Source organism: Pangasianodon hypophthalmus, chromosome 4 (genome assembly GCF_027358585.1).
Source record: "Pangasianodon hypophthalmus isolate fPanHyp1 chromosome 4, fPanHyp1.pri, whole genome shotgun sequence".
Taxonomy (NCBI): Eukaryota; Metazoa; Chordata; class Actinopteri; order Siluriformes; family Pangasiidae; genus Pangasianodon; species Pangasianodon hypophthalmus.
Genome location: NC_069713.1, coordinates 2504722 through 2520521, shown reverse-complemented (window position 1 = coordinate 2520521; position 15800 = coordinate 2504722). Strand labels below are relative to the sequence as shown.

The 15800-nt window shown below is 39.1% G+C and overlaps 1 protein-coding gene across 3 annotated transcripts in view; it reads left to right on the top strand.

Annotated features, from left to right (window-relative positions):
• LOC113524096 (TBC1 domain family member 14) overlaps positions 1-14665 on the top strand; it is a 51631-nt gene extending 36966 nt beyond the window's left edge. For all 3 annotated transcript variants that reach the window (XM_053233364.1, XM_034304107.2, XM_053233365.1), the window contains 7 exons: positions 399-485; positions 1179-1273; positions 4184-4255; positions 5039-5167; positions 6598-6707; positions 10942-11212; positions 11357-14665. In XM_053233364.1, coding sequence (XP_053089339.1) covers positions 399-485; positions 1179-1273; positions 4184-4255; positions 5039-5167; positions 6598-6707; positions 10942-11212; positions 11357-11413 — 821 coding nt within the window. In that variant the 3' untranslated portion in view covers positions 11414-14665. The remainder of the gene's footprint in view (positions 1-398; positions 486-1178; positions 1274-4183; positions 4256-5038; positions 5168-6597; positions 6708-10941; positions 11213-11356) is intronic.
• The last annotated feature ends 1135 nt before the right edge of the window (positions 14666-15800 follow it).

Sequence of the window (15800 nt, the reverse complement as noted above, 5' to 3'; positions counted from 1 at the left end):
TGGGGAGGGTTGCGTCAGGAAGGGCGTAAAAACTGTGCCAAAGCAAATACGCGGACCAGAGAGCCGCTGTGGCGACTCCTAAAGAGAGCAGCCGAAAGAGGAACAACAACAATGAGAGTTTAATGACTCTGGATAATATTTGGCAGCATGTCTGTGTAACTTCTCTTTTTTTATATTCAGGGATTTTGTACTGTTTGTTAATAATACTATTTTGTACCAATATATATGATATATTTTTAAAAATATATAATCCTCATGGTTATTTAAAATTAGACTAGATTTTCTAATTATATAGACTGTAGATAGATGTAGAGATGCATAACTATTTAAGTAAATAAGTAAATAAATAAATCTATATTGTGTGTGTGTGTGTGTGTGTGTGTGTGTGTGTTAAGCAGAGCTGTACGATATCTGTTTGGCGAGAGCGAAGGAGAAGTGGAGCGCTGCGCCTTCATCAGTCACCACAACAGAAAACGACACAGGAGGTGTGTATCATCACCTTCATCATCTTTCCACCACAGCGCTGTTGAGTTCTGCATGCTGATTGGTCAGAAGGTGTTGATTAGATTTCTATAACAGCAGCTCTGACAGTAGTGCAGGTTTATATTAATGCGCTGGTTCTAATACGTTATCGTTTCTATAGTAACAGCTCATTCACAGGGACGTGTACAGCGGACACTCCACTGATAATAAACAGATTTAAAAACGTGCGTAATCGTTGATACGGTGGAGTTTTCTGTAAGGAGAAGTTTATTTAACATTTACAGAAGGAGTCTCCAGTGTCTTAAAGAAAAACTTTGAGAGAGTAAAGAGAGGCTGGTGAAGGAACGACTGTTTAGTGAGAAATGAAACTAACTTGTTTCACGGAACATTAAATGTAACTAGAAATGGATAAAAGTGCAATGTGTCTTTCTTTAATATATGAAAGATTGTACTTGTTGCTTATTGCTTGATTGCTGAGGTATAATGAGAATAAAACACCTAAATTCAAATGAGTGATGAGTGATTTAATCTTCTGAGAAATGTATATCATTTGAAATTTATAATATATAATTTTTAGATTATTCTTATTTCATAATATCTCATGTGTTGTACCAGTTTTAAACAGGAATTCATTTATATATTGTCTGTTTTTGTGTTTAAGTGTGTTTTATTCCGTATCGTGGTGTTTTTTACAGATGCGGGTTCGTCTCAGGCCGATCGCGAGGCGAGTTTAGAGCTGATCAAGTTGGACATTTCCAGAACTTTCCCCAGCCTCTGCATATTCCAGAAGGTTTGTTTAATGAAGCTTTATTTTAAATGTCTTGTGTTTTTGAATATTTATTATATTATTAATTTATTCTTGATGGATTTTTTTGCCTTTTTATTTGCTGTATTTTTGTTTCACTGCTCTTTTGTTTTCTAATAAGTTCAGTGACTTATAGTGCAAAAAAAGGTTAAATTTATAGGGGTTAAAGGTCAGAGTTTCAGATTTAATGTAAAATTAGATGTCGTTTATTGAATATAGAAATATATGAAATATATGATGTGTGAGCAGCTACACAGTGAAGAATCGTATCATCTGGTTTTAAACTTGGACTATATATCTGTAAATTAGCTCTCTGACATCACTCGTGACATCATCAGCCTCGGGCCCGAACGCTGTCAGGAGGCGTGTCTACATTCAGCCGAGATAGTGAGTTAATGCCCCGCCCACATTCGAATAGCGAAGAATGGCCAAAAGCTGACTGCTGTGTGTAAATACAGGATCAGGAATGTTACACTGAGTCTTTCATTACACATCTCACAGCTTTAGAAAGATTTGTTGAGCTAGTGTTTTTTTTTTTATGACATTAGACAGAAGACATAGTTGTTCACTGTAGTGAAATAATCGACGACAGGGTGGTGTGAAGAAGCCGAGTTACTGTTACCACCCTGAAGATGATTGTTTTCCTCATAACAGTAATTTGCCCAACAATTTCACTTCTTCTGTCCTGAAGATGCCAGAAAACTAGAAGTTACAGCTTTACCGCTGACAAAAGTGCTGACACTGGAGACTCCTTCCATAGACGTATAGTCAAGTAGATCTTTATCTTTATTGCATCACCGCCATACACGTTGTGCAGTACACAGTCCTGGACTCAAGATGCAAGACGCATGTATGACGCACACAGTGCTGACAGGATGTAAATAAAGTGCAACAGGAAGTGGGGGGGCAGTGGCAAAGCATAAGTACTCCTCTCCTATCAAAAAAAAAAAACCTTAAACATGACGGTAAGACCTTACGGTAAACGCAGGATGTCCCAAAAAGTCTCTGTACGAAGGGGAAATGAACACTTTCAGCAAAATCTAACTTTATTTACAAAGCATCCTGTACATGATCGGAATTTCTTTGTAAACGCACACAGCATCGTCTCTCCCACTCATGATGACCTCATGCTGTTATACATGTAATTACATGTTCATCACAACCTTGTGACAGCTTTCCGATCCAGCCATGAGAATGATTTCAATACCTCCATCTTTTCTCAAAGTCTGTCTGGAAAAAATAATAATATAAACTAAGTATGAAGACATTCTGCTGGTTTAAAGGTGTTCATTTCTCCTAAGTATGCAGAATTGTGGGACACCCTATATAAAGAATTTAATAAAAAAGTATCAGCGCTGTAAAGCTTTGTAAAAGTAGTCAAGTCAAATTTATATAGCACATTTAAAACCACAGGAGTGCTGACCGAAGTGCTGCCGTATCAGCCGTAACAGGAAATAAAAGCGCATTAAAATAGTAACAGTACTATAAGCAAACAAACCAGATATGACTAAGACCAGAAGAGAAGCAGCTAAACTGTGGCTTGTTAAAAAAAAAAAAAGAGGGCAAATTATAGATAACGCTGAGAGAAAAGATAAAAGATTATTATAAACTAGAAGAGAAAGAGGAACAGAGAGATTTGCCTGAGATAAAGCCTGAATGATATTTAAAGTGACAGCCCAGTTCAGTAATGAGTCAGTCAAAGTGTGTGTGCTGTAAACACTACATCAGTGCAGTTGGACAATGGAATAAACTATTAAAGTGGCCTGCGTCATTACTGATTTAAAGTGTCCTGGGTGATAGAAGCTGTAACCCAGTGTGGTGTAAAATTCACCCGTGAAATCAGAAATCACAACCAAACACTTGAATGTGCTCAACGAAATATTTTATTCAGTCCGCAGTTGCTTACGAGCCCGGGAATCCTCTCATACCTTACCTCAGAGCGCTGCGAGGGACTTTATATATATATATATAGAGAGAGAGAGAGAGAAATGAATTATTCTTAATATGAAGAACAAAGAGTAAAACACATAATTGGTTACAAACTTGATTAACATAGATCCTCCTTCTTTGTGTTTGTCATATGGGTTATCCTTCATCATCATAGTCTTCCTTCCACATCCCATAATAATTATTTCTCTCTCTCTCTCTCTTACCCATCTTTACATCATCTTTATCATCTTTACCCAGAGAAAAGGGAGTTCAGAACTGCAAGGGTCGCTAACAAAGATTCCTCTATTGCTCATATCTCTGCTATGTGATAAGAGTGTAAAGCAAGTCTCTTGGCAGACTAACACACACACAGACACACACACACACACACACACACACAAGTCCTTGAGATTTGGTTCTTCTTCTCATGCGATTCTCAAACAATATTTGAACAGATATAGTTCACATCATGGAAAAGATGTAGAAGTTTATAAAAATCTCCACACCAGTGTGCCGGTCCTTGAGAGGAAGCTGCAGAACCTTGTCCCGGATGGCAGAGGGGTAGGTAGATTATGTGAGGAGAGGGAGGGATCATCCACCACGCTGGAGGCTTTACGGATGGTGCGTGAGTGGAAAACATCCCGAACAGGGGGTAGATGTGCGCCGATGATGCGGCTCTTGTGACCTGAGATGTTGTAATTCCCAAAGCAGACGGTGATGCAGCCGGTCAGGACGCTCTCTGTGGTGGCGAGGATGGATTCAGGGACGAAAACTTAACATTCAGTCAATAACGTCACATAAACATCTCCATACAGAAAACTTATAAACACCATATCAGTGTCGGAGCTGCTGTTGTAGGAAATCAATCAACACCTTCCGACCAATCAGAATCCAGAATTCAGCAGCAGGGAGGTCTAGAGGCGGTTAAATATCCTGATATTGTGTTTTTTTTGTTTGTTTCATCAGGGAGGCCCTTATCATGATGTGCTGCACAGCATTCTGGGAGCTTACACCTGTTACCGGCCTGACGTGGGATATGTACGTTACTGAAACACACACGCACGCACACACACACACGTCATAAAGAAATCACCCTGTTCCTCTTTCATAAGCAGGTCATGTAGATAAATATCTACTTCCTGTCTACAAAAACTATATATATAAGTATACTATTTACTGTGTATATACACACACTCAGTACTGTGCAAAAGTCTTCCTTTTTTTAGTGCAAACTTTGTTATAGATGTTTATTTTCCGACTTCTACATTATTGATTCAGTCCAAAAACATTTTAGATTCCAAACATTAGTTTTCCAGCACAAAATGAAACGATACAGAAAAATGTTCGTATGTCAGTAAAGAAAGCAGCAGATTCCATAAGAGACACTTTTCAGATAAAAACATAATGAAGGCTGCTGGGTTTCGCTGCAGAAATAAGAAGCGAGTCGACAGTCAAAGTCTCCAGAAGAACTGTGGCTGCTTCTGCAAGATGCTCAGTAACACTTCCAGCTCATTTCCTTATAAAACTGCACACACTGCACCTCAGATACTGCTTTATTTATTTAAAGTGAAGGATCATCACGCCAAATATTGACTTTGTTTCAGTTATTACTGTTTACTGCTCTTTATAGGATTTTTCTTTTAAGTAGAAAGATTTAATTTCATTATTTTTGAAGGCATCTTTACTTTACTTTGCATTTCTTTGCACATGCCTAAGACTTTACACAGTACTGTATATAAGTATACTGTATATAAATAAAAAATGGCCGTGTGTGTGTGTGTGTGTGTGTGTGTGTGTGTGTGTGTGTGTGTGTGTGTGTAGGTACAGGGGATGTCGTTCATTGCTGCAGTGTTGATCTTGAACATGAACACCGCCGATGCCTTCATCGCTTTTGCCAACCTGCTGAACAAACCATGTCAGATGGCTTTCTACAGAGTGGACCATAGCCTTGTGAGACTCTCTCTATCTCTGTCTCTCTCTCTCACTCACACACACTCTCTCACACACACACACACACACACACACACAAACGAACACACACACAAGGAAATATTTATCAAATTGGAAATGAATGAATTTATTCGTATCTGTTCTCAGGAGAGTTTACACAGGAAATGAAAATCGGTTTATTTGGAAAATCATTCAGATCCTACATTCCTCTCCTGAGTTTGAAGCACTAATGTGAACCTCGATAGAGTTCAGTTCGTATAACTGTCGAAGAGTTACTGTGATTTTATATATGGATTATGCTGTCACTCCTTCATTTCAGTTACACACCAGTTTAAAGACCATTTTGTGAAAGAAAGCGATTCCAAAACAAATCCATAAATTAAGACAGATAAGGGGGTAAATGTAAATCACCTGTGCCATGAATGCACTTGGTAATTTATGGCTGTTTGGCATTTATCAGCATACACACACGAGTGTGAAGAAAATCGGAAACTTTTGTAACTCTGGTGAGAATGTTTTTAGTTCAGTTTGGCCTCTGAAATCTTTTACACAACTACTAAAATATTTATAATCCACTCCAGACGTTGCTACGGAACTTGTGATGTCTTGTCTTCAGTCTTTTATGATTTGAGAACAGTTTTTTTTTAAATTTGGTGAAGTTCTCCTCTCATTCTTATTTCTAACACTGGATACGGTTACATCACATCAATTTCCATTTAAGATCTATAATCGGGTTGCAGCCATATTCCGAATACGATGTTTATATGCGTCCAGGCATCGGAATATTCCTGTATACCTGGTTGTAAGTATGACTGAGTTGCCATTCCTAAATACCTAGCCTACAGCTAAGCATTTGTTAGAACCCACAATTCCTTGCAGACTGAGCACACGCATATATCTCCTTTCAGTGGATTTTCTGAATAAGGTGTTTACATGCAACAAATTTCCAAATAAAATAGGCATTTTCCAGGGGCAGGAATCGGAATTTGGGGAATCAGAATATTGTCCTAATCTGAATCGGGAAATCGGATTGCGGAGTTTACATTCACGACTCAACACTAATTAGAATATTACCAAATGTCAATTAATATCTGATATTGATGTGCATGTAAACGTAGCCACTAATACTAATAACTGCTAATAATTACTACTAACCACTAGTTAATAAATTACATATGAATGACTGAGTTACAGCTATTATCTTCTTCACTGCTTTTGGACAATAAGAATTCACTGTAATCTTGCTAATGATGAAGAATAACAAGGCGCTGTGTTTAGTCTTTAATAGATAATGAAATAAAAACAGTTCCTTGTCATTTTGGACCTGACTGTGTCAGTTTCCTTTTGTAAAATATTTAATAATAATAATAAAAATAAAACACATACACAGTGAAAATGTGCTTAATGTGATATTTTCTGGCTTTACTCAGATGCTGACGTACTTTGCTGCATTTGAGGTGTTTTTTGAAGAAAACCTACCAAAGCTATTTGCACATTTCAAGTGTAACAACTTGACACCTGACATTTATCTCATTGACTGGTACGTATCTGCTTTTCTTCTGGGTCTCGTTACATTTCTACTAATGATGAAATAAAGTAGACAGTTTAGGAGTTTTAGCTCGTATTCAGGATGACAGTCTGATAAAATGATTCATTTATAGTGTTTTATCATTTTCTCACCAAGGCGTTCCTCAAGGTTGTGTACTCGGCCTGTTTTTCATAATTTTTCCTTCTTTAATTATTTAATTAAACTTTTTAATTAATTTCTCAGTCTCTATAAAGAAATGCATCATCACATTCATCAGTATCTCAGTTTTCACTGGTGTATCAGTCATATTTATATTTCTTGTATCTCTGTCTCAAAAACTCTTCAGGTGATTTTACTTTATAATGAATTCAGTTTGCAGATCCTTAATTATAAGCTTTTATTCCTTGCTCGCTGCATTACCATCTACTTTCATATCTGCAAAATAAAACAACAAAGCAAAATTTTCAACTAAACTAAACTAAAACAATACTTCTAAGCAGGGATGTGACGATTCATTCACCTTCTCGATGTGCCACAATGTGTTACAGTTCCTCACAAGCGCAAAAGAAAGAAAATAATATTCAGTTCTTCACTCACTTGAAATACTAAAAGTGGAATAAATTGTGTTTTATTTACAAAATATGTTTAAACAAGAACTTTAGCATACGAAACAGCACGTGAGTGGCTCCGGGTGCGTTTACAAGCCAACCATGTAAACGGCGAGACAAAGTTATGATTTTTGTGTTTTTTTTGTTTTTTTTTTGTGTAAATGCTTTAGAAATCTCACCAACTGTCTCCCTACACACCTCTGAATCTTTTACGGTACTCACCATAAATCTCTCTAAAACTCTAAAACAGACTGAGCTATTTCTCTTTACAAATAAGAGATAAATGGGGTTCCTATATGATGTAGTGTTTCAGCAACAGTGGTTTATCATTTACCAGTTACTCATGTCACTACTAAACAGGAAAATATGCTTTAAAACAGGAAATTTAACCAAAATGCTGAACTGTGTTTCAAAAATGAGTACACCCTCATAGAAATTACATCATAAAACTCAAAATTTGTTTGCTGGGGCTAGTGAAGGCTAAATGAACCCTCAGACTCTAACAGGTGGAATCAGTTCACCTTCAGTTAAGACTCCCAGACTGCGTATCCTGTGCTGAAGTGGACTTCTACGCAAGAAGCCATTACAAAATTCAAAACCCAAGAAGCCCCGGTTTGCCTGTGTGAAGACCCATATCAACAACAGGAAACTGTTGAGGCTGAAGTTCCTCTTTTTGGATCTGATGGTGCCCAAAATGTATGTCTTCACAAAGGGCAGGAGTAGGAGTGAGCACTGCATGGTTACCACAGTGAAGCACGGTGGTGGTAGTCCTTATATGGGGATATGATATATGAGTGCTGAGCATACAGAACTGTACTGCACTGATGGCATCATGAATTCACAAATGTACTGAAAAAGAAGATGCTAGCGTGTCTTCACACCCAGAGACATCGGGCACTTTTTCAACATGACCGTGAACCCAAACATTCTTCCACTGATGGCCACTGCTGCATTCCTAAGTGAAGAACAAAGTGAAAGTGCTGGAGTGGACAGGTATGTCACCTGACCTCAACCCTACTGAGCACCTGAGGGGAATTTTGAAGAGACGAATTGCGCAGCATTTTCCATCCAACATCGAGGCACACAAGGAGGTCATTCTCCAGGAGTGGAGCAGGATACACATGACAGCATGCCACCAACTTGTGCACTCGATGCCACAAAGAATTAAAACTAATGGTGGAAATACCATTACAATTTACAATATTACATATTTGTAGAACTTAACCAAGGGTGTGCTCATTTTTACATCCCTTGATATAAGCAATGTTCCCTAATTTACTTATTGTAAGGTTGTTTATGACATAGCTGTCTATGCTGTTGGTTAAGTATATGTTTAATTTCAGTTCCGGTATCTTTCCTTAAACTGTAATGGTCATAATTCATGAATAGATATATATCTTTATGCTGTATAATGTAAGACAGATGCTGGTGCAGAATGTAATAGTTCAGATAAGAAGAAGCCACATGTGTATGATTTATGAATCAATGAAATAACTGTCGAACATTTTTTCTTGCTTTGCGCATACGCTAACATTTGGTGTGTTTAAAAAGGACGTAATGTAAATATAACATCAGCTCAATGCTGCACTGGAATTACCCACTTGGTGTTAACTTATTAGGACGTAAACAGCAATGAACAATTGTTCGAGAGCAAGACGAAGTGTCACTGAATCGAATCACTGTTCGAATCATTCTTAGTATTCAAATACTAATGCTTGTGAATCAAATGGGGGAAAAACATGAATCATGAATCGACTCACTGTCAGCCCAAAGATTCAGATGCACTCACCATTATTTTGTCTATTACTGTGGAGTTTAGCACAACTACAAATTATTTTAGATTGAATCAAATCACTGTTCAGTGTATCAGTTTGGATTAAATCATTCTTTTGGTTTTGTTTTTAAAAGATGAATCATGAACTGACTCACTATTAGCTCATAGATTCACACCTTGTTCTACTTTTAGGCCGCATGTCTTTCGTTTCTGGAAAATCTACGTTTCGGAATCTACCTTGCATCACTGAACCAAATCACTGTTCAGTTCATTTAATTGAAACATTCTTTCATTCTTAGTTTGCAAAAACTGTGTTTGAATCAAATGAAACGAACAAACAAAAAAGATAAAATCGTAAATCAACTCTGTCAGCCCTGATGCTACTCTTGGGTCTCAGATTTTTAGTTTCTTGATTAATTTAATATTATTTTAACCATTATTGTGGAATTGAGCAATTGAGGATTGTTCTTGGGTTTTTTTTTGGTTTGGTTTTTTTTTTGTTTGTTTGTTTTTTTTTTGGAAAACCTGAAATCTCAATTGTTGAAACCTTTTGAAATCTGTTGACACCTTTATTGTTGATAATGCTGATTTTATTTTGTGATGATGACGATAAAAGTTTGAAACCTAGGTTTCTGGAAGATCCCCCCTCCCCCTCTTCCTCCCCTTCACCAGGCAGATGTGTTAAACACATGTAGATCTGAAACTGCTTACACATCGCTCCTGTCTCACTAGGAGATTCACACCTTTTATATTTATAATAACTGGGGTCGCTTTGACAGTGTGTGTGCGTGTGACTGTGAGATCGTGTGTGAGATTGTGAGCTTCAGTAAGTCTGAAAAAAAGCAGGAACTCGTGCACATACACACACACACACGCGCGCGTACACGCGCGTACACGCGCATACACGCGCATACACGCGCATACACGCGCATACATTAATAAAGGTAATAGTGTTGTATAGGAATAATGACGAGTTGCATTGTTACTCCTTCATTTTATCTTGATTTAGTAGGAAAATTTTATACTTAGACTGTGTGTGTGTGTGAGTGTGTGTGTGTGAGAGTGAGAGAGAGAGAGAGCAGGTCAAGTGTTGGTCTTCACACCATTTTTTGGGCTTGGCTCTCATATTTCTGAGCTAATAGTGGAAATGTTGATCTGTGTCAGCCTGAGAATCTTCCAACCTGCTGTTTTAAGAATTTCCCAGTGTCTGATATGACTTAATAGACTGACAAACTTTTACCCTTTACCCAAAATGGCGGCTTTGGTATCCGATATCTGCACATGCTTATACATTATATATATATTATATTTCTGCTCTCTGGGTTTTAGCAGTATCGAAGTTTAGCAGCTTCAAACGACAAACAACACGAGCAAATTTGTCATTTGCTGGTCTGCACGAAGCCTAATGCTGATTTATCCTCTATAATTTTTTTGTCAAGATAATAATGTCACCGATTAAAAAAATCTTACCTCGTGAAAGAATTTCTTGGCCGATTCAGCTTCTTTGCAGCCAAAGATGTCAGATAAAAAAAAAAAGTTCTGACAAAAAATGTGTGAATCTTTTGGACCAGAAACTAACAATAGCGTCACTTCTGACTTTCAGTAGGCTTCCAAAGCAAGGGGTGTTAATGGTAGTCTGCTTTCTGTAATGTCTGTGTGTGTGTGTGTGTGTGTGTGTGTGTGTGTGTGTGTGTGTGTGTGTGTGTGTGTGTGTGTGTGTGTGTGGAATCTATAACATGGCCTCTTGTGTCTGGTTAAGTGAGTCTGAGTAATTGGGCTGTGTATATGTCATTACTGCGGTGTGATGCATTGCGTTTTACTGTCGTGTGTGTGTGTGTGTGTGTGTGTGTGTGTGTGTGTGTAGGATCTTCACCCTGTACAGTAAGTCTCTGCCACTGGACATTGCGTGTCGTGTGTGGGACGTATTTTGTCGAGACAGCGAGGAGTTTCTCTTCCGCACGGCTCTCGGGATCCTGCGTTTCTATGGCGACGTCCTCACGCACATGGACTTCATCCATATGGCGCAGTTCCTGACGCGGCTGCCGGAGCAGATCTCCACACACACACAGTCGCACACACTCTTCTCCTGCATCAGCAGCATCAACATGAGCTGCAGGAACAGGACATGGACACAGGTGGTGCGGTCTTTCCACATCTGTTTCTGTGGTTCTTCTGTTTCTTTCTATATGAAGACTTGTTTCTTCTTTTCCTCATATATATCTGTGTGTGTGTGTGTGTGTGTGTGTGTGTGTGTGTGTGTGTGTTTGGTTCTCTTACAGGTGCTCCAGGCTCTGCAGAAAGAGACGGAACATTCCAGTCCCGTGCTGAAACATTGATGAATTACACACTCGCATGGAGGCTAGAATAGAGTGTGTGTGTGTATGTGTGTGTGTGTGTATGTGTGTGTGTGTGTATGTGTGTGTTGAAGCTAAACCCTAAGACTCAGGACCTCTGTTTGTGTAATTCAGACTCCTGGAAATGAACATTTTTTCGGGAATGAAGAACGAATGCATCAGCATGCAGTATACAAACACACACACACACACACACACACACACAGCTGGGATTCGGACACAGCCAGCCAAACGTCTGCTGATGTTTCCTGAACCTCTGTGTCAGGCGCCAGAGGTGAGAAAGAGCTCTGTGATTGGCTGCTCCGGAGAAGAGAACCAACCAATTGACCAATCAGAGCGTTGGAACGGTAGCTAGGTTAGTTTATGTGATGAAAACCACATACTACTGCACTAAATAGTAAGTTACAATAGTAATAGGCACTATAGGTACTTTTTATTTTAAAGAGAGAGTTATTTCCTACCATGCATTGCACCTACGTGGCTGGTTGGCACTAACGTCAGATCTACTAGTCTACTCCAGTCTACTATGGACAGAAAAAGTCAAATCTGCTGTCATCCCTCTGTTCATCCATCTCTTAATTTTTTGTGTTCTGTATGTATACACTAAAGGGTCAAAAGTATGTGCACCCCTGACCATCACCCCCATATGTGGTTCTTCCCCAAAGTTGGAAACACACACTTGTATAGAATGTCTTTGTATGTTGTAGCATTACAGTTTCTCTTCACTGGAACTAAGAGACTCAAACCTGTTCCAGCATGACGATGCCCCTGTGCACAAAGCGAGCTCCATGAAGACATGGTGTGTGAAGGTTGGAGTGGAAGAACTCGAGTGTCCTGCACAGAGCCCTGACCTCAACCCCACTGAACACCTTTGGGATGAACTGGAACACCGACTGAACCCCAGACCTCCTCGACATCCCAACATCAGCACCTGACCTCACTAATGCTCTTGTAGCTGAATGAACACAAATCCCCACAGCCACGCTCCAACATCTAGTGGAAAGCTTCCCAGAAGAGTGGAGCTCATTATAACAGCAAACACAGGGGGAATAAATCTGGAATGAGATTCAACAAGCACATACGAGTGTGATAGTCAGGGGTGCACAAACTTTTGACCGTATAATGTATCTCTTAAATTCTCTCATTTTCATGCTTCTGCTTTTCATCTGAATTCATCTTTGTTGATTTTTATGTTTGTACACTGTTGTGCTGCTTTAAAAAAAACAGTGTTTGGTTTGGATTTTTTTTTCCCCTGTGTTTGTTTTGTTCATTATATTATTTGGCTGGTTATTAATATAGTTAAGATTATGTCCTGTTTTTATTTAATGCTGAAGCTGTCTGAAGGAATCTGAATCTGCACTTTTCTCCCACAACACCAAAGTGTCCTCTGAAGCTCTGGGACAAAAAAAAAAAAAAAAAACAAGAAGCTTTGTGGACTCTAAACAGATAAAAACTAAAGAAAAGGCTAAAACTGCACAAAATTCTGTTCAATTAATGATCATGTCATGAATGGTTATGAGTAATTATAAACATTTGTGAATTTCTTTGGTGTCACTGATTCTCTGAACTCTGTTTCTACAGAACTTGCAAGCTAAGCTTGTGGTAAAGCTTTTTTTTTTTATCACATTTTCTTCCGGTCTACCAACACCCCCTTTCTCACGTTATATCTCTCTCTATGTTTAAGGGTCAGCTGTTTTCTGTTACATGGCTATATTCTTATAAAGCCCTTAGCTCCTAGAGAAAGAATGTGTTCTTGTAAGAGAATTAAAGACTTGAACTCTAGGAAAAACGCCTGTCTAAACTAGAGCGAAGCATGTTTTCTCTCCTCACTGTGTTTAATTTCACGAATACAACCCAAGACAAAGATTGTGATAAAAGATTTAAATACTAACGCCTGAGTGTGCAGCCTACACTGGGATTGAGTGTTTTCTGCATTTACAGACCCGATTCACTGTGAAAGGACTTTTTGTGTCAAATCAGGCATGTGAAATCTGATAAAAACGCTACACGTGTGTCTGGTCTAAAAATAACGTGTTCAACTCAAATCGCACCGCCCAACTCTATATGTATTCACTTGCTAGAAGCTTTTATCCAAACTACTTATGAGTAAGACAGAATCTAACTCCATATTTTTTAAAAACTATCCAATCTTATTGCAGAAAATAGAATGAGGGTAGAGCTGTTAATGCAGAAGCTGAACATCTGCACTATGGTCCCCCCCCCAGCCACCAGTGTTTTCCTGTTTGGTTGCATTACAACCTGGAATTAAAATGGATTTCTATTTGGATTTTATGTAATGGACCTAATACAATAGTCCAAATTGTTGAAGTGGAATGAAAAAATACCTTGTTTAAAAAAAAAATTTAAAAGTTGTCAGCATTCACCCCATTTGCTATGAACCGGCTAAATAAGATCTGGTCCAACCAATTAACTTCAGAATTCACATAATTAGTTGATTAAGGTCCACTTGTGTGCAATCAAAGTGTCACATGATCTGTCACATGATGTCAGTATAAATACACCTGTTGTGAACAGTCCCTGAGTCTGCAACACCACTAAGCAAGCAACATGAAGCCCAAGGAGCTCTCCAAACAGGTCAGAGGCAGAGCTGTGGAGAAGTATAGACTAGGTTTGGGTTATAAAAAAAAAAATCCCAAACTTTGAACATCCCAACAAAGCACCATTAAATCCATTATAACAAAACAAAGAATATGGCACCTCTGACCACCTGACAAGAGAAGGCCGCTCACCAAAATTCACAGACTCACGGGCAAGAAGGGCATTAATCAGATTCAACAAAGACCCCAAAGATAACACTGTAGGAGTTGCAAAGATCCACAGCAGAGATGGGAGTATCTGGCCATAGTTCACTTCCCACAATGAAGCAAGGTGATGGCAGCATCATGCTGTGGGAATGTGTTTCATTGGGAGGGACTGGAAAACTGGTTAGGATTAGAGGAAAGATGGCACTAAATACAGGGCAATTCTTGAGGAAAACCTGTTTCAGTCTGAAGATTGCTGTATCCCCACACAACCAATCTAACTTGAAGGAGCAGTTTTGCTTTGAAGAATGGGCAAAATCCCAGTGGCTAGATGTGCTAAGCTAATAGAAAGATAGCCCAAGCGGCTCTACAATGTATTGACTTGGGGAGGAGGGGTGAATACTTATGCACACTCAAGATTGCTGTTTGTTTTGTCTTTGTGTCACAATAAAAGATTTTTTGCAATTTCAAAGTGGTAGGAATGTTGTTTAAATCAAATTAAAATCTACATTTTAATTCCAAGTTGTAATGCAACAAAACAGGAAAAACACCAATTAACCTAAATTAAACCAAAATAAATTGTAAATGTGTGAATTTATCCCTAATAAGCAAGCCAGAGGTGACGGTGGCAAAGAAAAACTCCCTGAGATGACATGAGGAAGAAACCTTGAGAGGAAACAGACTCAAAAGGGAACCCATCCTCATCTGGGTGCTAATTGATAGTGCAATTATAAATAAATCCCTTCTATATCTGTGAATTTTATGGACAAACAGTGCATTTGTGCAACCAGTAAATTCATCACAGTTTTCACATGAAGTCTGTTTTGTTGAACCTATCCACTGTCCACTGATGGAGACCTGAGTGCAAAATTGCTTGCAGCAACCGCAGCCCCAAAGCCAACACAGCAATCGCGGTCCCAAGCCATCACAGTACATCTCCCCATATGAGATCCCCAAGCCATCTCCACGGCCCCCAAGTGGCACCATCCCCATCAATCCTAATGATCTTAAGGCTGTCCATGTGGGGCCGACCCGAGCAGCAGTGAGCGATCTCCAACTGATAAGAACTCCAACCAGAAGTAGGGGATCAGGATGGATCAGGCAGGTCTGGAGAGCAGAAGGGGTCAGGATCACTGGCATCTCAGGAGTAGTATGTGTAGCTTGAGAGAGAAAGAGAGAGAGAGGGAGAGATTGTTAGGTAAGCTTTTGTCCTCTAATGGTTAAGCACAATGTACTTTGCATGCAGAGTGCAAGCAGGGACTCTGGCAAGACTAGCTATGACAGCATAACTAAAAGGGAGAGCCAGAAGGTAACACAGACATGAGGGCACCCTGGGACATAAAGCAGCCAGACACTCCATCGACAAACCTGGGTGAATGCTTGAGAAAGTGGGGGGAGCAACCAGTTCACCACAACACTCTATACCTGTGAACCCTCCAGTCCTGCCCTGTACCTAAGAAAAACTATTCACAAAGTGCTTGACTAAACAAATATATTTTCAGCCTAGACTCTGAAACTTTAAACACTGAGACTGTGTCTGAGCCCTGAACACTAACTGGAAAGCTGTTCCATAACTGTGGGGCTTTGTAAGAGAAAGCTCTACCTCC